Genomic DNA, 22,718 nt, shown 5'->3' with positions numbered 1-22,718 from the left:
TGAGGTTATTTTCCTGACACCACACTCCGAGGGCCCTCACCTCCTCCCTGTAGGCCGTCTCGTCGTTGTTGGTAATCAAGCCTACCACTGTTGTGTCGTCCGCAAACTTGATGATTGAGTTGGAGGCGTGCGTGGCCACGCAGTCGTGGGTGAACAGGGAGTACAGGAGAGGGCTCAGAACGCACCCTTGTGGGGCCCCCGTGTTGAGGATCAGCGGGGAGGAGATGTTGTTGCCTACCCTCACCACCTGGGGGCGGCCCGTCAGGAAGTCCAGTACCCAGTTGCACAGGGCGGGGTCGAGACTCAGGGTCTCGAGCTTGATGACGAGCTTGGAGGGTACTATGGTGTTGCATGCCGAGCTGTAGTCGATGAACAGCATTCTCACATAGGTATTCCTCTTGTCCAGGTGGGTTAGGGCAGTGTGCAGTGTGGTTGAGATTGCATCGTCTGTGGACCTATTTGGGCGGTAAGCCCAGACCACACCAACCACTCCACATTACCATACCAACCACTGTTAATTACCATACCAACCACTGTTAATTACCATGCCAACCACTCTACATTACCATACCAACCACACTAAATGACCACACCAACCACTCTACATTACCATACCAACCACTCTACAATACCATACCAAGCACTGTTAATTACCATACCAACCACTGTTAATTACCATGCCAACCACACTACATTACCATACCAACCACACTAAATGACCACATCAACCACACTACATTAAAACACATGAGATGATCTTAATGAAAACCAGTATGCACGGACATAATTCCTTTACATATTTATTTACAGTTCATTTTTACAAAAAAATCCTTCAATTAAATACTTATGCCGTATAAAAAAAAATAACTTTCAGTATGAATGTAGTATAAGGATATTAATAGTCAGAGTGTGAGGGTTTATCTATGTACATACAGTTGGTGAACACTTATTAAGGAAGACATGAAGATGTCTACTGAACACAGTATGCCAACAGTATCATGCCATACGCCCAAACACATTGGTAGTCCAATCTGTCATGGTATACACATTTCACTGAACCTACAGTATAAAATGCTAGAGAATGATGTGTGGAATGTATAGTGCTCTGTGTGTTTAGCACCATTGAGGGCTGAATAGTGCTCTGTGTGTTCAGCACCATTGAGAGCTGAATAGTGCTCTGTGTGTATAGCACCATTGAGAGCTGAATAGTGCTCTGTGTGTTCAGCACCATTGAGAGCTGAATAGTGCTCTGTGTGTTCAGCACCATTGAGAGCTGAATAGTGCTCTGTGTGTTTAGCACCATTGAGAGCTGAATAGTGCTCTGTGTGTTCAGCACCATTGAGAGCTGAATAGTGCTCTGTGTGTATAGCACCATTGAGAGCTGAATAGTGCTCTGTGTGTTTATCCACCATTGAGGGCTGAATAGTGCTCTGTGTGTTTAGCACCATTGAGAGCTGAATAGTGCTCTGTGTGTTCAGCACCATTGAGAGCTGAATAGTGCTCTGTGTGTATAGCACCATTGAGAGCTGAATAGTGCTCTGTGTGTTCAGCACCATTGAGAGCTGAATAGTGCTCTGTGTGTTTAGCACCATTGAGAGCTGAATAGTGCTCTGTGTGTTCAGCACCATTGAGAGCTGAATAGTGCTCTGTTTGTTCAGCACCATTGAGAGCTGAATAGTGCTCTGTGTGTTTAGCACCATTGAGAGCTGAATAGTGCTCTGTGTGTTCAGCACCATTGAGAGCTGAATAGTGCTCTGTGTGTTTAGCACCATTGAGAGCTGAATAGTGCTCTGTGTGTTCAGCACCATTGAGAGCTGAATAGTGCTCTGTGTGTATAGCACCATTGAGAGCTGAATAGTGTTCTGTGTTTTTAGCACCATTGAGAGCTGAATAGTGCTCTGCGTGTTTAGCACCATTGAGAGCTGAATAGTGTTCTGTGTGTTTTTAGCACCATTGAGAGCTGAATAGTGCTCTGTTTGTTCAGCACCATTGAGAGCTGAATAGTGTTCTGTGTGTTTTTAGCACCATTGAGAGCTGAATAGTGCTCTGTGTGTTCAGCACCATTGAGAGCTGAATAGTGTTCTGTGTGTTCAGCACCATTGAGAGCTGAATAGTGCTCTGTGTGTTCAGCACCATTTAATTGATTTGAAATTAGCAGCCAGCACTGTGTTACTTTGTCTTTACCTCCGACTTCAAAATGCACCTGAACCACATACTACGCCTGCACGTGGAGGTGTCATAAAACTACCAAACGTAAACATCCCTGGACACACCTCGCAGGTTCGGAGACAGCGTAGCATTTTCTAGCAAATATATTTACAGTGGCTAATTAATGATAAATAAGTGAATTGTTTTGCTCCACAAGTTAGCCAAGATAATTAGCTAGCCAGCTAAAATTGTTTACAGTTAGTTAGCGATCACTTTTTGTTGTTGTTGCTAGCGTTGCCGTGTCAATAACCTCCAGAAATGACAAGGTGTCTCCAGTTGTTTCCATTGGACCATTGTGAGGCGGTGTGTCCATGAGTATCCACTTCCACTTCCAATGGCCAATGGTAAACCATAATACTGTAATACTGAAACAGTATCTGCACCATATCTGTTATTAAACATCGTTCACAAGATAAATGATCTTCCTATCAATCAATCAAATCAATCCAATTCATCATAGGAATAATCGTATAAAAACACAAGTTCTAGTTACAACGTAAAACATTAATATACATTCTATGTACACATAATTATATATATTTAAAAAAGTGCTGCCTTCCAAAGTAAATAAGCCCATATATATACAAAAATAGCATGTTTTCAGGACTGTTGTACAAATCCTTCAGGGGGGAAAGTCTCTGTGTTTGGGGTGGGGGGGGGGGGGGTCAAGATGTTAGCTTGGTGTTAGTCTTCGTCCCAAATGGAACCCTATCCCCTATGTAGTGCACTACTTTAGACCAGGGCTGGCCCCCTATTCCCTATGTAGTGCACTACTTTAGACCAGGGCTGGAACCCTATTCCCTATGTAGTGCACTACTTTAGACCAGGGCTGGCCCCCTATCCCCTATGTAGTGCACTTCTTTAGACCAGGGCCCATAGGCCTACATAGAGAATAGGCTGTGATTTGGGACGCAGCCTGGACCGAGACTCTATTTGAACCACTGCAGATAGTTTGTGTTGAGGGCTGGGAAGCACATGTTGTTGGAACAGGAGCCTCCGTAGCTCGGGGGACAGGCGGAACACGGGACGCCTACTTTGTAGGGTGCCTCTCCGATCCAGTTCCCCCTGGAAAACACAAGACAGACAGACACAGAGTTAATATTGGTACGTAGTGGTCTGTAGGTTAGGGTTAGCATAAACGCTACATAGCTAGCAGATAACTATCTTATAGAGGAATGTAATTAGGGTACATATAAGCTAGCCAACAACAGAGTGTGGATGACATCATTTTCAGTAAGACTGTCAGTAGCTACGTTGATAGTTGGCACCATTGTCCCTGGAACGTATTTATCTCGAGTAAAAAGGAATCATTGCTAAAACGGCTGCTTAGTTTACAACATTATAACATTATACCATGTGGAAGCCATATCCTCCATTAGTGAGTTAAAACAGGTCACCACAGTGCTGGTTGTATTATCCCCCAGCCAAAAGAGAAGAAAAGGACTGAGTCACAAGTCGCCCAATGGTTACGAAACGCCCGTCTTTGATTCCTGGAATTAAGGAATTAAATATTCTGTAATTCTGGTGAGGCTGTGGAGCATTTGGAATGTAGCTGGTACCTGTAGGTACACGGCCTTGTGTGCGGTATGTCTGAGTCGCTAGGCAACCACAGCAACATGGCAGCCAACACATTTATCCATGTGCTTGCTAAAGCTCCAATGGATGGAGACGAACCGCACTGTTGCCAACAGCGTGTTGAGCATCGGCATGGAAACAAGGTACAGTACGCCATTGTTAAAGACAAGAGGACAACAGAAAGCAAATACCTTTTTCTCAAAGATACCGTATTCCTTATTCCTGAAATGTCAAAGGGGTAGAATGAGATGATTAATTCTGTCTACTTACTTGGATGAATAGTTGCACACTAAGTATGTTGTCCGTTTCCACACGTTCCCCCACACGTTCATATTGTGACATGTATGTACAGCACAGCCGACTTTGTTTGTTGTGGCCCAAACCATCTGTGAAGTAAGAGAGACCACAGTAGGGATCATCGTTATGTAAAGATCATTTAAAACAGTTACATTGGCCCAGGTGCAGTCAGAAAACGGGATTTTCCTGTTTTATATATATATATATATAATAATACTGAGAAATTGTGAAAATTATGATAATGCGCTTTCAGTGTAAGAGCTGTTTGAAAAGACCGCCTGAAATCTCAGCGTGTTTTGGTGGGTGGAGTTTTGCCTTTCCACTGTGACATCACCAGGAGGTAAATGAGTTAATAGACCAATGAGAAAGAGAGTTCCAAACCTCTCTGCCAATAACAGCTCATTTTTCATTTTCCACTAACAGACAGTCCTAGCAAAATTCTTGCTTGAGAAATTGTCCTTTGCTAAGAAGCTATTTTTGTTTATTTTTGACCATTTAAATTGAAAACAAATATGGTAAGGTAAACCAGAAATTATTTATTTGATATTGAGATAAAAAAATACATCTGTATTGGACCTTTAAAAAATAACCTTCATTGAACTAGGCAAGTCAGTTAAGAACAAATTCTTATTTTCAAAGACGGTCTAGGAACAGTGGGTTAACTGCCTGTTCAGGGGGAGAACAACAGATTTGTACCTTGTCAGCTCAGGGGTTTGAACTTGCAACCTTCCGGTTACTAGTCCAACGCTCTAAACCACTACGATACCCTGCTGACCCGCCAGTAGCAGTTGCAAATGAGGTTAAATACCTGGTTAAATAAAGGTGAAATAAAATAAATGAAGAGATGCACGAGTGACACAAACATTAATATCAATCGAGTATTGACCGCATTGACTCTGCCCAGAATGACAAGATCCTTGTGTCTTCCTACCTGTGTATAATGTGTACACATGGGTCCGTAGCATTTAAGGGGGCACCTGGGGTTGCAGTCCTGGGGGTAAGGGAACACATAGTCCTTCACTTCATCATGCCAGGGCTTCACTAACTGGAGAATAGAGCGGTAGCTGAGGACAGACACACACAGACACTCAGATGAGTACAGAGAGTAGACCCATAACTAAAAAATGTTATTATTTCTAGTTGGTGGCAAGAGATATGAGTCAAAGACTAAGGCAATGTTTCCCCAAAGTCAGGTCATTCACTCAGCCAGGGGCCGGTCTTGTGGGTAGCAGCTGGAGACATGCTCCATGTCCCAAATGGCATTCTATTCCCTATGCCCCCCCCCCTTGGAGCTCTGGTCAAACGTAGCACACTACTACATTTAGGAAGCAGACTGGCAGGCTGGGTCAGGACATTTAGGAAGCAGACTGGGTCAGGACATTTAGGAAGCAGACTGGGTCAGGACATTTAGGAAGCAGACTGGGTCAGGACATTTAGGAAGCAGACTGGGTCAGGACATTTAGGAAGCAGACTGGGTCAGGACATTTAGGAAGCAGACTGGGTCAGGGCATTTAGGAAGCAGACTGGGACTGGGTCAGGACATTTAGGAAGCAGACTGGGTCAGGGCATTTAGGAAGCAGACTGGGTCAGGACATTTAGGAAGCAGACTGGGTCAGGACATTTAGAACGCAGACTGGGTCAGGGCATTTAGGAAGCAGACTGGGTCAGGACATTTAGGAAGCAGACTGGGTCAGGACATTTAGAACGCAGACTGGGTCAGGGCATTTAGGAAGCAGACTGGGTCAGGACATTTAGGAAGCAGACTGGGTCAGGACATTTAGAACGCAGACTGGGTCAGGACATTTAGGTAGCAGACTGGCAGACTGGGTAAGGACATTTAGGAAGCAGACTGGGTCAGGACATTTAGGAAGCAGACTGGGTCAGGACATTTAGGAAGCAGACTGGCAGGCTGGGTCAGGACATTTAGGAAGCAGACTGGGTCAGGGCATTTAGAACGCAGACTGGGTCAGGACATTTAGGAAGCAGACTGGGTCAGGGCATTTAGAACGCAGACTGGGTCAGGACATTTAGGAAGCAGACTGGGTCAGGACATTTAGGAAGCAGACTGGCAGGCTGGGTCAGGACATTTAGGAAGCAGACTGGGTCAGGGCATTTAGAACGCAGACTGGGTCAGGACATTTAGGAAGCAGACTGGCAGGCTGGGTCAGGACATTTAGGAAGCAGACTGGGTCAGGACATTTAGGAAGCAGACTGGGTCAGGACATTTAGGAAGCAGACTGGCAGGATGGGTCAGGACATTTAGGAAGCAGACTGGGTCAGGGCATTTAGGAAGCAGACTGGGTCAGGACATTTAGGTAGCAGACTGGCAGACTGGGTAAGGACATTTAGGAAGCAGACTGGGTCAGGACATTTAGGAAGCAGACTGGGTCAGGACATTTAGGAAGCAGACTGGCAGGCTGGGTCAGGACATTTAGGAAGCAGACTGGGTCAGGGCATTTAGAACACAGACTGGGTCAGGACATTTAGGAAGCAGACTGGGTCAGGGCATTTAGAACGCAGACTGGGTCAGGACATTTAGGAAGCAGACTGGGTCAGGGCATTTAGAACGCAGACTGGGTCAGGACATTTAGGAAGCAGACTGGGTCAGGGCATTTAGAACGCAGACTGGGTCAGGACATTTAGGAAGCAGACTGGGTCAGGGCATTTAGGAAGCAGACTGGGTCAGGACATTTAGGAAGCAGACTGGGTCAGGACATTTAGGAAGCAGACTGGGTCAGGACATTTAGGAAGCAGACTGGGTCAGGACATTTAGGAAGCAGACTGGCAGGCTGGGTCAGGACATTTAGGAAGCAGACTGGGTCAGGGCATTTAGAACGCAGACTGGGTCAGGACATTTAGGAAGCAGACTGGGTCAGGACATTTAGGAAGCAGACTGGGTCAGGACATTTAGAACGCAGACTGGGTCAGGACATTTAGGTAGCAGACTGGCAGACTGGGTAAGGACATTTAGGAAGCAGACTGGGTCAGGACATTTAGGAAGCAGACTGGGTCAGGACATTTAGGAAGCAGACTGGCAGGCTGGGTCAGGACATTTAGGAAGCAGACTGGGTCAGGGCATTTAGAACGCAGACTGGGTCAGGACATTTAGGAAGCAGACTGGGTCAGGGCATTTAGAATGCAGACTGGGTCAGGACATTTAGGAAGCAGACTGGGTCAGGACATTTAGAACGCAGACTGGGTCAGGGCATTTAGGAAGCAGACTGGGACAGGACATTTAGGAAGCAGACTGGCAGGCTGGGTCAGGACATTTAGGAAGCAGACTGGGTCAGGGCATTTAGAACGCAGACTGGGTCAGGACATTTAGGAAGCAGACTGGCAGGCTGGGTCAGGACATTTAGGAAGCAGACTGGGTCAGGACATTTAGGAAGCAGACTGGGTCAGGACATTTAGGAAGCAGACTGGCAGGCTGGGTCAGGACATTTAGGAAGCAGACTGGGTCAGGGCATTTAGGAAGCAGACTGGGTCAGGACATTTAGGTAGCAGACTGGCAGACTGGGTAAGGACATTTAGGAAGCAGACTGGGTCAGGACATTTAGGAAGCAGACTGGGTCAGGACATTTAGGAAGCAGACTGGGTCAGGACATTTAGGAAGCAGACTGGGTCAGGACATTTAGGAAGCAGACTGGCAGGCTGGGTCAGGACATTTAGGAAGCAGACTGGGTCAGGGCATTTAGAACGCAGACTGGGTCAGGACATTTAGGAAGCAGACTGGGTCAGGACATTTAGGAAGCAGACTGGGTCAGGACATTTAGAACGCAGACTGGGTCAGGACATTTAGGTAGCAGACTGGCAGACTGGGTAAGGACATTTAGGAAGCAGACTGGGTCAGGACATTTAGGAAGCAGACTGGGTCAGGACATTTAGGAAGCAGACTGGCAGGCTGGGTCAGGACATTTAGGAAGCAGACTGGGTCAGGGCATTTAGAACACAGACTGGGTCAGGACATTTAGGAAGCAGACTGGGTCAGGGCATTTAGAATGCAGACTGGGTCAGGACATTTAGGAAGCAGACTGGGTCAGGACATTTAGAACGCAGACTGGGTCAGGGCATTTAGGAAGCAGACTGGGACAGGACATTTAGGAAGCAGACTGGCAGGCTGGGTCAGGACATTTAGGAAGCAGACTGGGTCAGGGCATTTAGAACGCAGACTGGGTCAGGACATTTAGGAAGCAGACTGGCAGGCTGGGTCAGGACATTTAGGAAGCAGACTGGGTCAGGACATTTAGGAAGCAGACTGGGTCAGGACATTTAGGAAGCAGACTGGCAGGCTGGGTCAGGACATTTAGGAAGCAGACTGGGTCAGGGCATTTAGGAAGCAGACTGGGTCAGGACATTTAGGTAGCAGACTGGCAGACTGGGTAAGGACATTTAGGAAGCAGACTGGGTCAGGACATTTAGGAAGCAGACTGGGTCAGGACATTTAGGAAGCAGACTGGCAGGCTGGGTCAGGACATTTAGAAAGCAGACTGGGTCAGGGCATTTAGAACGCAGACTGGGTCAGGACATTTAGGAAGCAGACTGGGTCAGGGCATTTAGAACGCAGACTGGGTCAGGACATTTAGGAAGCAGACTGGGTCAGGGCATTTAGAACGCAGACTGGGTCAGGACATTTAGGAAGCAGACTGGGTCAGGGCATTTAGAACGCAGACTGGGTCAGGACATTTAGGAAGCAGACTGGGTCAGGGCATTTAGGAAGCAGACTGGGTCAGGACATTTAGGAAGCAGACTGGGTCAGGACATTTAGGAAGCAGACTGGGTCAGGACATTTAGGAAGCAGACTGGGTCAGGGCATTTAGAACGCAGACTGGGTCAGGACATTTAGGAAGCAGACTGAGTCAGGACATTTAGGAAGCAGACTGGGTCAGGACATTTAGGAAGCAGACTGGGTCAGGGCATTTAGAACGCAGACTGGGTCAGGACATTTAGGAAGCAGACTGGGTCAGGACATTTAGGAAGCAGACTGGGTCAGGACATTTAGAACGCAGACTGGGTCAGGACATTTAGGAAGCAGACTGGGTCAGGACATTAAGGAAGCAGAATGGGTCAGGACATTTAGGAAGCAGACTGGGTCAGGACATTTAGGAAGCAGACTGGGTCAGGGCATTTAGAACGCAGACTGGGTCAGGACATTTAGGAAGCAGACTGGGTCAGGACATTTAGGAAGTAGACTGGGTCAGGACATTTAGGAAGCAGACTGGGTCAGGACATGTAGGTAGCAGACTGGCAGACTGGGTCAGGACATTTAGGAAGCAGACTGGGTCAGGACATTTAGGAAGCAGACTGGGTTAGGACATTTAGGAAGCAGACTGGGTCAGGACATTTAGAATGCAGACTGGGTCAGGACATTTAGGAAGCAGACTGGGTCAGGACATTTAGAACGCAGACTGGGTCAGGACATTTAGGAAGCAGACTGGGTCAGGACATTTAGAACGCAGACTGGGTCAGGACATTTAGGAAGCAGACTGGGTCAGGACATTTAGGAAGCAGACTGGGTCAGGACATTTAGGAAGCAGACTGGGTCAGGACATTTAGAACGCAGACTGGGTCAGGACATTTAGGAAGCAGACTGGGTCAGGACATTTAGGAAGCAGACTGGGTCAGGACATTTAGGAAGCAGACTGGGTCAGGACATTTAGGAAGCAGACTGGGTCAGGGCATTTAGGAAGCAGACTGGGTCAGGACATTTAGGAAGCAGACTGGGTCAGGACATTTAGGAAGCAGACTGGGTCAGGACATTTAGGAAGCAGACTGGGTCAGGACATTTAGGAAGCAGACTGGGTCAGGACATTTAGGAAGCAGACTGGGTCAGGACATTTAGGAAGCAGACTGGCAGACTGGGTCAGGACATTTAGGAAGCAGACTGGCAGACTGGGTCAGGACATTTAGGAAGCAGACTGGGTCAGGACATTTAGGAAGCAGACTGGCAGACTGGGTCAGGACATTTAGGAAGCAGACTGGGTCAGGACATTTAGGAAGCAGACTGGGTCAGGACATTTAGGAAGCAGACTGGGTCAGGACATTTAGGATGCAGACTGGGTCAGGACATTTAGGAAGCAGACTGGGTCAGGACATTTAGAACGCAGACTGGGTCAGGGCATTTAGGAAGCAGACTGGGTCAGGACATTTAGGAAGCAGACTGGGTCAGGACATTTAGGAAGCAGACTGGGTCAGGACATTTAGGAAGCAGACTGGGTCAGGACATTTAGGAAGCAGACTGGCTGACTGGGTCAGGACATTTAGGAAGCAGACTGGCAGAATGGGTCAGGACATTTAGGAAGCAGACTGGGTCAGGACATTTAGGAAGCAGACTGGGTCAGGGCATTTAGGAAGCAGACTGGGTCAGGACATTTAGGAAGCAGACTGGGTCAGGACATTTAGGAAGCAGACTGGGTCAGGACATTTAGAACGCAGACTGGGTCAGGGCATTTAGGAAGCAGACTGGGTCAGGACATTGGGTCAGGACATTTAGGAAGCAGACTGGGTCAGGACATTTAGGAAGCAGACTGGCAGACTGGGTCAGGACATTTAGGAAGCAGACTGGCAGACTGGGTCAGGACATTTAGGAAGCAGACTGGGTCAGGACATTTAGGAAGCAGACTGGCAGACTGGGTCAGGACATTTAGGAAGCAGACTGGGTCAGGACATTTAGGAAGCAGACTGGGTCAGGACATTTAGGAAGCAGACTGGGTCAGGACATTTAGAACGCAGACTGGGTCAGGGCATTTAGGAAGCAGACTGGGTCAGGACATTTAGGAAGCAGACTGGGTCAGGACATTTAGGAAGCAGACTGGGTCAGGACATTTAGGAAGCAGACTGGGTCAGGACATTTAGGAAGCAGACTGGGTCAGGACATTTAGGAAGCAGACTGGGTCAGGGCATTTAGGAAGCAGACTGGGTCAGGACATTTAGGAAGCAGACTGGGTCAGGACATTTAGGAAGCAGACTGGTTCAGGGCATTTAGGAAGCAGACTGGGTCAGGACATTTAGAACGCAGACTGGGTCAGGACATTTAGGAAGCAGACGGGGTCAGGACATTTAGGAAGCAGACTGGGTCAGGACATTTAGGAAGCAGACTGGGTCAGGACATTTAGAACGCAGACTGGGTCAGGACATTTAGGAAGCAGACTGGGTCAGGACATTTAGGAAGCAGACTGGGTCAGGACATTTAGGAAGCAGACTGGGTCAGGACATTTAGGAAGCAGACTGGGTCAGGACATTTAGGAAGCAGACTGGGTCAGGACATTTAGGAAGCAGACTGGGTCAGGACATTTAGGAAGCAGACTGGGTCAGGACATTTAGGAAGCAGACTGGGTCAGGACATTTAGGAAGCAGACTGGGTCAGGACATTTAGAACGCAGACTGGGTCAGGACATTTAGGAAGCAGACTGGGTCAGGACATTTAGAACGCAGACTGGGTCAGGGCATTTAGGAAGCAGACTGGGTCAGGACATTTAGGAAGCAGACTGGGTCAGGACATTTAGGAAGCAGACTGGGTCAGGACATTTAGGAAGCAGACTGGCAGACTGGGTCAGGACATTTAGGAAGCAGACTGGGTCAGGACATTTAGGAAGCAGACTGGGTCAGGACATTTAGGAAGCAGACTGGGTCAGGACATTTAGGAAGCAGACATTTGGCAGACTGGGTCAGGACATTTAGGAAGCAGACTGGGTCAGGACATTTAGGGAGACTGGGTCAGGACATTTGAAGCAGACTGGGTCAGGACATTTAGGAAGCAGACTGGGTCAGGACATTTAGGAAGCAGACTGGGTCAGGACATTTAGGAAGTAGACTGGGTCAGGACATTTAGGAAGCAGACTGGGTCAGGACATTTAGGAAGCAGACTGGGTCAGGACATTTAGGATGCAGACTGGGTCAGGACATTTAGGAAGCAGACTGGGTCAGGACATTTAGAAAGCAGACTGGGTCAGGACATTTAGGAAGCAGACTGGGTCAGGACATTTAGAAGCAGACTGGGTCAGGGCATTTAGGAAGCAGACTGGGTCAGGACATTTAGGAAGCAGACTGGGTCAGGACATTTAGGAAGCAGACTGGGTCAGGACATTTAGGAAGCAGACTGGGTCAGGACATTTAGGAAGCAGACTGGGTCAGGACATTTAGGAAGCAGACTGGCAGACTGGGTCAGGACATTTAGGAAGCAGACTGGCAGACTGGGTCAGGACATTTAGGAAGCAGACTGGGTCAGGACATTTAGGAAGCAGACTGGCAGACTGGGTCAGGACATTTAGAAGCAGACTGGGTCAGGACATTTAGGAAGCAGACTGGGTCAGGACATTTAGGAAGCAGACTGGGTCAGGACATTTAGGAAGCAGACTGGGTCAGGACATTTAGGAAGCAGACTGGGTCAGGACATTTAGGAAGCAGACTGGGTCAGGACATTTAGGAAGCAGACTGGGTCAGGACATTTAGGAAGCAGACTGGGTCAGGACATTTAGGAAGCAGACTGGGTCAGGACATTTAGGAAGCAGACTGGGTCAGGAAGCATTTAGGAAGCAGACTGGGTCAGGACATTTAGGAAGCAGACTGGGTCAGGACATTTAGGAAGCAGACTGGTTCAGGACATTTAGGAAGCAGACTGGTTCAGGACATTTAGGAAGCAGACTGGGTCAGGACATTTAGGAAGCAGACTGGCAGACTGGGTCAGGACATTTAGGAAGCAGACTGGCAGACTGGGTCAGGACATTTAGGAAGCAGACTGGGTCAGGACATTTAGGAAGCAGACTGGCAGACTGGGTCAGGACATTTAGGAAGCAGACTGGGTCAGGACATTTAGGAAGCAGACTGGGTCAGGACATTTAGGAAGCAGACTGGTTCAGGACATTTAGGAAGCAGACTGGGTCAGGACATTTAGGAAGCAGACTGGGTCAGGACATTTAGGATGCAGACTGGGTCAGGACATTTAGGAAGCAGACTGGGTCAGGACATTTAGAACGCAAACTGGGTCAGGGCATTTAGGAAGCAGACTGGGTCAGGACATTTAGGAAGCAGACTGGGTCAGGACATTTAGGAAGCAGACTGGGTCAGGACATTTAGGAAGCAGACTGGCAGACTGGGTCAGGACATTTAGGAAGCAGACTGGCAGACTGGGTCAGGACATTTAGGAAGCAGACTGGGTCAGGACATTTAGGAAGCAGACAGGACATTTGGCAGACTGGGTCAGGACATTTAGGAAGCAGACTGGGTCAGGACATTTAGGAAGCAGACTGGGTCAGGACATTTAGGAAGCAGACTGGGTCAGGACATTTAGGAAGCAGACTGGGTCAGGATATTTAGAACGCAGACTGGGTCAGGGCATTTAGGAAGCAGACTGGGTCAGGACATTTAGGAAGCAGACTGGGTCAGGACATTTAGGAAGCAGACTGGCAGACTGGGTCAGGACATTTAGGAAGCAGACTGGCAGACTGGGTCAGGACATTTAGGAAGCAGACTGGGTCAGGACATTTAGGAAGCAGACTGGCAGACTGGGTCAGGACATTTAGGAAGCAGACTGGGTCAGGACATTTAGGAAGCAGACTGGGTCAGGACATTTAGGAAGCAGACTGGGTCAGGACATTTAGAACGCAGACTGGGTCAGGGCATTTAGGAAGCAGACTGGGTCAGGACATTTAGGAAGCAGACTGGGTCAGGACATTTAGGAAGCAGACTGGGTCAGGACATTTAGGAAGCAGACTGGGTCAGGACATTTAGGAAGCAGACTGGGTCAGGACATTTAGGAAGCAGACTGGGTCAGGGCATTTAGGAAGCAGACTGGGTCAGGACATTTAGGAAGCAGACTGGGTCAGGACATTTAGGAAGCAGACTGGTTCAGGGCATTTAGGAAGCAGACTGGTTCAGGACATTTAGGAAGCAGACTGGGTCAGGACATTTAGGAAGCAGACTGGCAGACTGGGTCAGGACATTTAGGAAGCAGACTGGCAGACTGGGTCAGGACATTTAGGAAGCAGACTGGGTCAGGACATTTAGGAAGCAGACTGGCAGACTGGGTCAGGACATTTAGGAAGCAGACTGGGTCAGGACATTTAGGAAGCAGACTGGGTCAGGACATTTAGGAAGCAGACTGGTTCAGGACATTTAGGAAGCAGACTGGGTCAGGACATTTAGGAAGCAGACTGGGTCAGGACATTTAGGATGCAGACTGGGTCAGGACATTTAGGAAGCAGACTGGGTCAGGACATTTAGAACGCAGACTGGGTCAGGGCATTTAGGAAGCAGACTGGGTCAGGACATTTAGGAAGCAGACTGGGTCAGGACATTTAGGAAGCAGACTGGGTCAGGACATTTAGGAAGCAGACTGGGTCAGGACATTTAGGAAGCAGACTGGCAGACTGGGTCAGGACATTTAGGAAGCAGACTGGCAGAGTGGGTCAGGACATTTAGGAAGCAGACTGGGTCAGGACATTTAGGAAGCAGACTGGCAGACTGGGTCAGGACATTTAGGAAGCAGACTGGGTCAGGACATTTAGGAAGCAGACTGGGTCAGGACATTTAGGAAGCAGACTGGGTCAGGACATTTAGGAAGCAGACTGGGTCAGGACATTTAGAACGCAGACTGGGTCAGGGCATTTAGGAAGCAGACTGGGTCAGGACATTTAGGAAGCAGACTGGGTCAGGACATTTAGGAAGCAGACTGGCAGACTGGGTCAGGACATTTAGGAAGCAGACTGGCAGACTGGGTCAGGACATTTAGGAAGCAGACTGGGTCAGGACATTTAGGAAGCAGACTGGCAGACTGGGTCAGGACATTTAGGAAGCAGACTGGGTCAGGACATTTAGGAAGCAGACTGGGTCAGGACATTTAGGAAGCAGACTGGGTCAGGACATTTAGAACGCAGACTGGGTCAGGGCATTTAGGAAGCAGACTGGGTCAGGACATTTAGGAAGCAGACTGGGTCAGGACATTTAGGAAGCAGACTGGGTCAGGACATTTAGGAAGCAGACTGGGTCAGGACATTTAGGAAGCAGACTGGGTCAGGGCATTTAGGAAGCAGACTGGGTCAGGACATTTAGGAAGCAGAATGGGTCAGGGCATTTAGGAAGCAGACTGGGTCAGGACATTTAGGAAGCAGACTGGGTCAGGACATTTAGGAAGCAGACTGGGTCAGGACATTTAGGAAGCAGACTGGTTCAGGGCATTTAGGAAGCAGACTGGGTCAGGACATTTAGGAAGCAGACTGGGTCAGGACAGAAGAAACCATTGGAGACAGTTCCAGGACCAGTTTCCCCTCCCCCAGATCCTGAACCTTCAGAGGGTTGAACACCAAACTGACATGTGGTCAGCATCTAGGGTCAACAGTGAGGGGTCAAAGTTCAGAGGTGACTCACCGTCCAGTCCTGACAGAGAGGTTCTGGCCCAGGAACCTGAGGAGGTGTCTAGGTCCGTGCTCCCACAGACACGCGTGGGCCCAGTCCTCAGCTGACTTAGACAGGGTCTCGTCCCACGACTACACACACACACACACACACACACACACACACACACACACACACACACACACACACACACACACACACACACACACACACACACACACACACACACACACACACACACACACACACACACACACACACACACACACACACACACACACACACACACACACATACACAAACAGGGAACTTGAGTAACATGACTAAGCTAAGAAAAATATACACACAAAGCCTTGTCTATTCTCCCTGTTCCCACACGTTAAAGCCTTGTCTATTCTCCCTGTTCCCACACGTTAAAGCCTTGTCTATTCTCCCTGTTCCCACATATTGAGAAAATGTTTTTGAGAAAACAAATTTGTCTGCAGCTGGCTATCTATGATCTCTTTGAAACGTTTAATTCACGTGAAACTGTTCTGCTGTGTTCTAGGTAGTCCAACACAACAATGTTCCATGAGTTCTGATGCAACAGTGACACGTGCTGTCTTCGGTTAGTCAACTGAACTGCTGAAACGGAATTGGATCAGGGTCAAGTCGAGACAACCTCCTAGATTATAGTACCACTCTCTCTCTCTCTCTCTCTCTCTCTCTCTCTCTCTCTCTCTCTCTCTCTCTCTCTCTCTCTCTCTCTCTCTCTCTCTCTCTCTCTCTCTCTCTCTCTCTCTCTCTCTCTCTCTCTCTCGCTCTCTCGCTCTCTCTCTCTCTCTCTCTCTCTCTCTCTCTCTCTCTCTCTCTCTCTCTCTCTCTCTCTCTCTCATGGTTCAACCTCCTAGATTATAGTACCACTCTCTCTCTCTCACTCTCTCTCTCTCTCTCTCTCTCTCTCTCTCTCTCTCTCTCTCTCTCTCTCTCTCTCTCTCTCTCTCTCTCTCTCTCTCTCTCTCTCTCTCTCTCTCTCTCTCTCTCTCTCTCTCTCTCTCTCTCGTGGTTCAACCTCCTAGATTATAATACCACTCTCTCTCTCTCTCTCTCTCTCTCTCTCTCTCTCTCTCTCTCTCTCTCTCTCTCTCTCTCTCTCTCTCATTCTCTCCCTCTCTCTCTCTCTCTCTCTCACTCTCTCTCTCTCTCTCTCTCTCTCTCTCTCTCTCTCTCTCTCTCTCTCTCTCTCTCTCTCTCTCTCTCTCTCTCTCTCTCTCTCGTGGTTCAACCTCCTAGATTATAGTTTATAGTACTTTTCTCTCTCTCGTGGTTCAACCTCCTAGATTATAATACCACTCTCTCTCTCTCTCTCTCTCCCTCTCTCTCTCTCTCTCTCTCTCTCTCTCTCTCTCTCTCTCTCTCTCTCTCTCTCTCTCTCTCTCTCTCTCTCTCTCTCTCTCTCTCTCTCTCTCTCTCTCTCTCTCTCTCTCCCTCTCCTCTCTCTCTCTCTCTCTCTCTCTCCTCTCTCTCTCATTCTCTCTCTCTCTCTCTCTCTCTCTCTCTCTCTCTCTCTCTCTCTCTCTCTCTCTCTCTCTCTCTCTCTCTCTCTCTCTCTCTCTCTCTCTCTCTCTCTCACTCTCTCACTCTCTCTCTCTCGTGGTTCAACCTCCTAGATTATAGTTTATAGTACTTTTCTCTCTCTCGTGGTTCAACCTCCTAGATTATAGTACCACTCTCTCTCTCTCTCTCTCGTGGTTCAACCTCCTAGATTATAGTACCACTCTCTCTCTCTCTCACGTGGTTCAACCTCCTAGATTATAGTACCACTCTCTCTCTCACGTGGTTCAACCTCCTAGATTATAGTACCACTCTCTCTCTCTCACGTGGTTCAACCTCCTAGATTATAGTACCACTCTCTCTCTCTCTCTCTCTCTCTCTCTCTCTCTCTCTCTCTCTCTCTCTCTCTCTCTCTCTCTCTCTCTCTCTCTCTCTCTCTCTCTCTCTCTCTCTCTCTCTCTCTCTCTCTCTCTCTCTCTCTCTCTCTCACGTGGTTCAACCTCCTAGATTATAGTACCACTCTCTCTCTCTCTCTCTCTCTCTCTCTCTCTCTCTCTCTCTCACGTGGTTCAACCTCCTCGATGGTAGAACTAGATTTAAATTGGAACACCGAAAAAATAAACTACTAGAGTAATGTCTGTTCTTTTATTTTTTCATTTCAGATTAAATCAAGACGAGTGATAGTCTACATTCCGTCGCATATTTTTTTTAAAGCAAACATGAATGTTCTGCACTTTGCCATAGACTTTAAGTGTATTGACTGCCAACTCTCCCACTGTGTCCTTAACGTTGCCAGCCACCATCCTCCTATGATAGCTATGCAACTGGCCCGTTCAGAGCGATGCACTGCCAATAGTTGGTTTTATCATAGCCTTTTACAGCGGCCTCTACAATGCACTCTTCTCTGCATCTGCAACCGACTACCGGCGACCAGCTACCGTGTGTTTAAACCCATTCATCACTCAGTCATGAACAACTCCAACCAAACCCATTACACCACTACATGGACACTTGGATCACAAACGGCACCCTATTTCATATGTAGCGCACTACTTTTGACCAGGGCCCATAGTATTCCATTCAGGACTTAACCTGAGGTGATCTTACTAGGTTACTAGGTTACTAGGTTACTAGGCATTGAGGAGTACTTTAGCTCCTACTGTTTTCCCCCCAGTCAGACCCCTCTAAAACGTGACCCCTCTCCCAGCGAGGCTGTAGGTGGTCCTGTACGCTGAAATGTGCTAAACGGCTGGGTCATGGCCAGAGAGGGTCAGAGGGGGCCAGAGAGGGTCAGAGAGGGGGCCAGAGAGGGTCAGAGAGGGGGCCAGAGGGGGTCAGAAAGGGGGCCAGAGAGGGGGCCAGAGAGGGTCAGAGAGGGGTCCAGAGGAGATATTTGTCACTGAGCATCCTGCTCTGAACTACACATGGGCTCCATTCCAAGTAGACCCCTATTCCCTATATACTGCAACTACTTTTGACCAGAGCAATATGGTCTGTGCACTATATAGGGAATAGGGTGCCATCTGGGGGGACCTTGATTCACATCAACCTATCACACGTCACCAGTCACCGTGACAGAGAGCGTCTGTCACTAAGCAACACACATTTATGAAGGAATAGAGCAGCTTCTCCGGGACATGTCGACTGGAGTTTATAAGAACCATGGCAACTGATCTAACAAGTAGGCTGGGTATCAATACATAAACACCAATATCGGTATTACAAATTAGAAGAGCAAGTGAAGGAAGAAAGATAATTCATCATTAAATCAATGAGCAATTTATTGATAAAGTTGAAGATATAAATCACTTACCATGTACTCCATATTGGACGCCGGAGGGAAAACTTTCCCTCTTACTTTATTGTGGTAATCAAGAATGGCAAGCATGTCGTTTTGTGAAATATAACGCTTCCTCCTGGTCAGGGGAATATTATCGCTGTCTGCTTCTCCATAGCTGAACGCTGCGCCAAGATCGGTGAAATTGGTGTCTGGCAACGTTGAGGACACGGTGGGAGAGTTGGCTGCCAATACACTTGCTCGGAAAGATATGCACAACAGCAGAAAGTCTATGGCAAAGTGCGGAGCATTCATATTTGCTTCTTTAAAATATGCGACGGGATGTAGGCTGTCCCTAGTCTTGATTTAATCTGAAATGACATTTAATAAAAGGGAACAGACATTATTCTAGTAGTCTATTTATGCCAAACTGTATTTAATATATAATAATAATATATGCCATTTCAAGTAGTACAAACGTCTGTAAAAAACGATTCCCAAAAATATAACAAAAACACATGCAGCACTAAAACTATCGGTCACAACAGAAGAAATCAAATCCTTCTATGTAATGTTGGAAAGGTCCTACCTTCTACTTTGCGGCTGTATCTTGTGTCTGTGTTGCCAGGCGACACTCTTCCAAAGTCCTAGTTAGAATAGTGGATAAGAGAGAGACAGAGAGAGACAGAGAGACGCTTCCTTCCAGCAGTACTAGACTTGCCAGTAGCTCCTTCCAAACTATAGGAGGACTCCGGCTGCAGTTGGACGCGCTCGGTTTATATATCTCAGCGGTTGATGGAGGAAGTACGCCGAGCTGTCCGAGGGTGTGTGGACCAGGTCCCTGTCACCTGAAACAAAACATCATTTGGAGAGAGACGTCATGTTAGGTTTTCTTTAATCCCCTTCCTGGCAGAGAGAGCTTGCTTCAGTTCATCACAAACATCTGTTTTACGTTTGGCCTACCGGACAAAGTGTAAAAGAAAACATATGAGGAGAAAGCGGCATAATCCCGCTATACAGGTCAGAGAAGGGTGGGATGGGTTAAGGACTACAGCGGTTATTTTGATCATGATGCAATAGAGACAGCTGGGGGACAACAGGTAACTGATACACTGATATTTCCATGGAGAAAATGTGACGAATGAAAGTTATGTTATATGTTGGTTATTACAATGTAATAACAATGTTATTGAGCCAGGGATGGGCAATTTTGATAGCAAATCTGAACTCGTCATGTGGCTTGCGGGTCTGCATACATACACAAGCAGTCAGAGCCGGCCCTAGCCTTTTGGGAGCCCTGAGCAAAACATTGTAGAGGCACCACTCTTGACAGTGGAGAGAAAACATTGAAGTTTTAGAGTACATTTCCTGCAATTCAATACATTTTGCCAAGTGGTGTAGAGAACATGTTGTCGTTTTAAAACACGTTTTCTGCTATCCAACACAAATTGCAAAAAGAAAATATGCTAATTTCCCCACCAATCAGACTCGTTGCGGATAAAACATCAGTGCGTGACGACGTAGTAAACATGACATGTACTTTTTGTGCTTAAATTTTCATGAACTGAATAAAAATCTAAAGTTCAACGTGTTTCCATCGCATGTTCAGGTTTAACAATCACTGTTGTGTTAAATATCAAACGTGTCTCCTCTGGTCTTGGTGCCTGGGCTAGACAACATAATGAGATTATAGCCAACAGCTCCCAGATAGGGTGGGCAGGCTAGACAACAGCTCCCAGATAGGATGGGCAGGCTAGCCAACATACTGATATTATAGACAACAGCTCCCAGATAGGATGGGCAGGCTAGCCTACATAATGAGATTATAGACAACAGCTCCCAGATAGGGTGGGCAGGCTAGCCTACATAATGAGATTATAGACAACAGCTCCCAGATAGGGTGGGCAGGCTAGCCTACATAATGAGATTATAGACAACAGCTCCCAGATAGGGTGGGCAGGCTAGCCTACATAATGAGATTATAGCCAACAGCTCCCAGATAGGGTGGGCAGGCTAGACAACATACTGATATTATAGACAACAGCTCCCAGATAGGGTGGGCAGGCTAGACAACATACTGAGATTATAGACAACAGCTCCCAGATAGGATGGGCAGGCTAGCCTACATAATGAGATTATAGACAACAGCTCCCAGATAGGATGGGCAGGCTAGCCTACATAATGAGATTATAGACAACAGCTCCCAGATAGGGTGGGCAGGCTAGACAACAGCTCCCAGATAGGATGGGCAGGCTAGCCTACATAATGAGATTATAGACAACAGCTCCCAGATAGGATGGGTAGGCTAGCCTACATAATGAGATTATAGACAACAGCTCCCAGATAGGATGGGCAGGCTAGACAACATACTGATATTATAGACAACAGCTCCCAGATAGGATGGGCACTGATATTATAGACAACAGCTCCCAGATAGGGTGGGCAGGCTAGACAACATACTGATATTATAGACAACAGCTCCTGATATTATAGACAACAGCTCCCAGATAGGATAGCCTACATAATGAGATTATAGACAACAGCTCCCAGATAGGGTGGGCAGGCTAGACAACATACTGATATTATAGACAACAGCTCCCAGATAGGATGGGCAGGCTAGCCTACATAATGAGATTATAGACAACAGCTCCCAGATTAGGCTAGACAACATACTGATATTATAGCTCCCAGATAGGATGGGCAGGCTAGACAACATACTGATATTATAGACAACAGCTCCCAGATAGGGTGGGTAGGCTAGCCTACATAATGAGATTATAGACAACAGCTCCCAGATAGGATGGGCAGGCTAGACAACATACTGATATTATAGACAACAGCTCCCAGATAGGGATGAGGGCAGATAGGATGGGCAGGCTAGCCTACATAATGAGATTATAGACAACAGCTCCCAGATAGGGTGGGCAGGCTAGACAACAGCTCCCAGATAGGATGGGCAGGCTAGCCAACATACTGATATTATAGACAACAGCTCCCAGATAGGATGGGCAGGCTAGCCAACATACTGATATTATAGACAACAGCTAGATACACAACAGCTCCCAGATAGGATGGGCAGGCTAGCCTACATAATGAGATTATAGCCAACAGCTCCCAGATAGGATGGGCAGGCTAGACAACAGCTCCCAGATAGGATGGGCAGGCTAGACAACAGCTCCCAGATAGGATGGGCAGGCTAGCCAACAGCTCCCAGATAGGATGGGCAGGCTAGCCTACATAATGAGATTATAGACAACAGCTCCCAGATAGGATGGGCAGGCTAGCCTACATAATGAGATTATAGCCAACAGCTCCCAGATAGGGTGGGCAGGCTAGCCTACATAATGAGATTATAGCCAACAGCTCCCAGATAGGGTGGGCAGGCTAGCCTACATAATGAGATTATAGCCAACAGCTCCCAGATAGGGTGGGCAGGCTAGACAACATAATGAGATTATAGACAGCAGCTCCCAGATAGGATGGGCAGGCTAGCCAACAGCTCCCAGATAGGATGGGCAGGCTAGACAACATAATGAGATTATAGACAGCAGCTCCCAGATAGGATGGGCAGGCTAGCCAACAGCTCCCAGATAGGATGGGCAGGCTAGACAACAGCTGAGGATTATAGACAACAGCTCCCAGATAGGATGGGTAGGCTAGCCTACATAATGAGATTATAGACAACAGCTCCCAGATAGGATGGGCAGGCTAGCCTACATAATGAGATTATAGACAACAGCTCCCAGATAGGATGGGCAGGCTAGACAACATACTGATATTATAGACAACAGCTCCCAGATAGGATGGGCAGGCTAGCCTACATAATGAGATTATAGACAACAGCTCCCAGATAGGGTGGGCAGGCTAGACAACATACTGATATTATAGACAACAGCTCCCAGATAGGATGGGCAGGCTAGCCTACATAATGAGATTATAGACAACAGCTCCCAGATAGGGTGGGCAGGCTAGACAACAT

General features: G+C 47.6%; 1 protein-coding gene across 1 annotated transcript; it reads right to left on the bottom strand.

Annotated features, from left to right (window-relative positions):
• Nucleotides 1-784: 784 nt before the first annotated feature.
• LOC123990312 (peptidase inhibitor 15-A-like) lies at nucleotides 785-19,668 on the bottom strand. Its single transcript, XM_046290905.1, has 6 exons — nucleotides 19,329-19,668; nucleotides 18,776-19,110; nucleotides 15,442-15,560; nucleotides 5,012-5,144; nucleotides 4,054-4,169; nucleotides 785-3,273 (listed from the first exon to the last, which is right to left on the bottom strand). Exons 2-6 carry the CDS (start codon nucleotides 19,052-19,054, stop codon nucleotides 3,138-3,140), a joined length of 783 nt encoding a protein of 260 aa, XP_046146861.1. The 5' UTR covers nucleotides 19,055-19,110; nucleotides 19,329-19,668; the 3' UTR covers nucleotides 785-3,137.
• Nucleotides 19,669-22,718: the final 3,050 nt, after the last annotated feature.

The sequence above is a fragment of the Oncorhynchus gorbuscha genome, linkage group LG12 (genome assembly GCF_021184085.1).
Source record: "Oncorhynchus gorbuscha isolate QuinsamMale2020 ecotype Even-year linkage group LG12, OgorEven_v1.0, whole genome shotgun sequence".
Taxonomy (NCBI): Eukaryota; Metazoa; Chordata; class Actinopteri; order Salmoniformes; family Salmonidae; genus Oncorhynchus; species Oncorhynchus gorbuscha.
Note: the sequence above shows the minus strand (reverse complement) of the source record. Positions and strands in the feature narration are given on the sequence as shown.

Bases quoted from the DNA above. Each gene is read 5' to 3' on its own strand.
- LOC123990312 (XM_046290905.1), bottom strand. From the start codon at position 19,054: ATGAATGCTCCGCACTTTGCCATAGACTTTCTGCTGTTGTGCATATCT. The intron at 15,561-18,775 runs GTAAGTGATTTA...GTGTGTGTGTAG, and splicing joins CGTCCAATATGGAGTACATG to TCGTGGGACGAGACCCTGTC. The intron at 5,145-15,441 runs GTGAGTCACCTC...GTCTGTCCTCAG, and splicing joins CTCTCTGTCAGGACTGGACG to CTACCGCTCTATTCTCCAGT.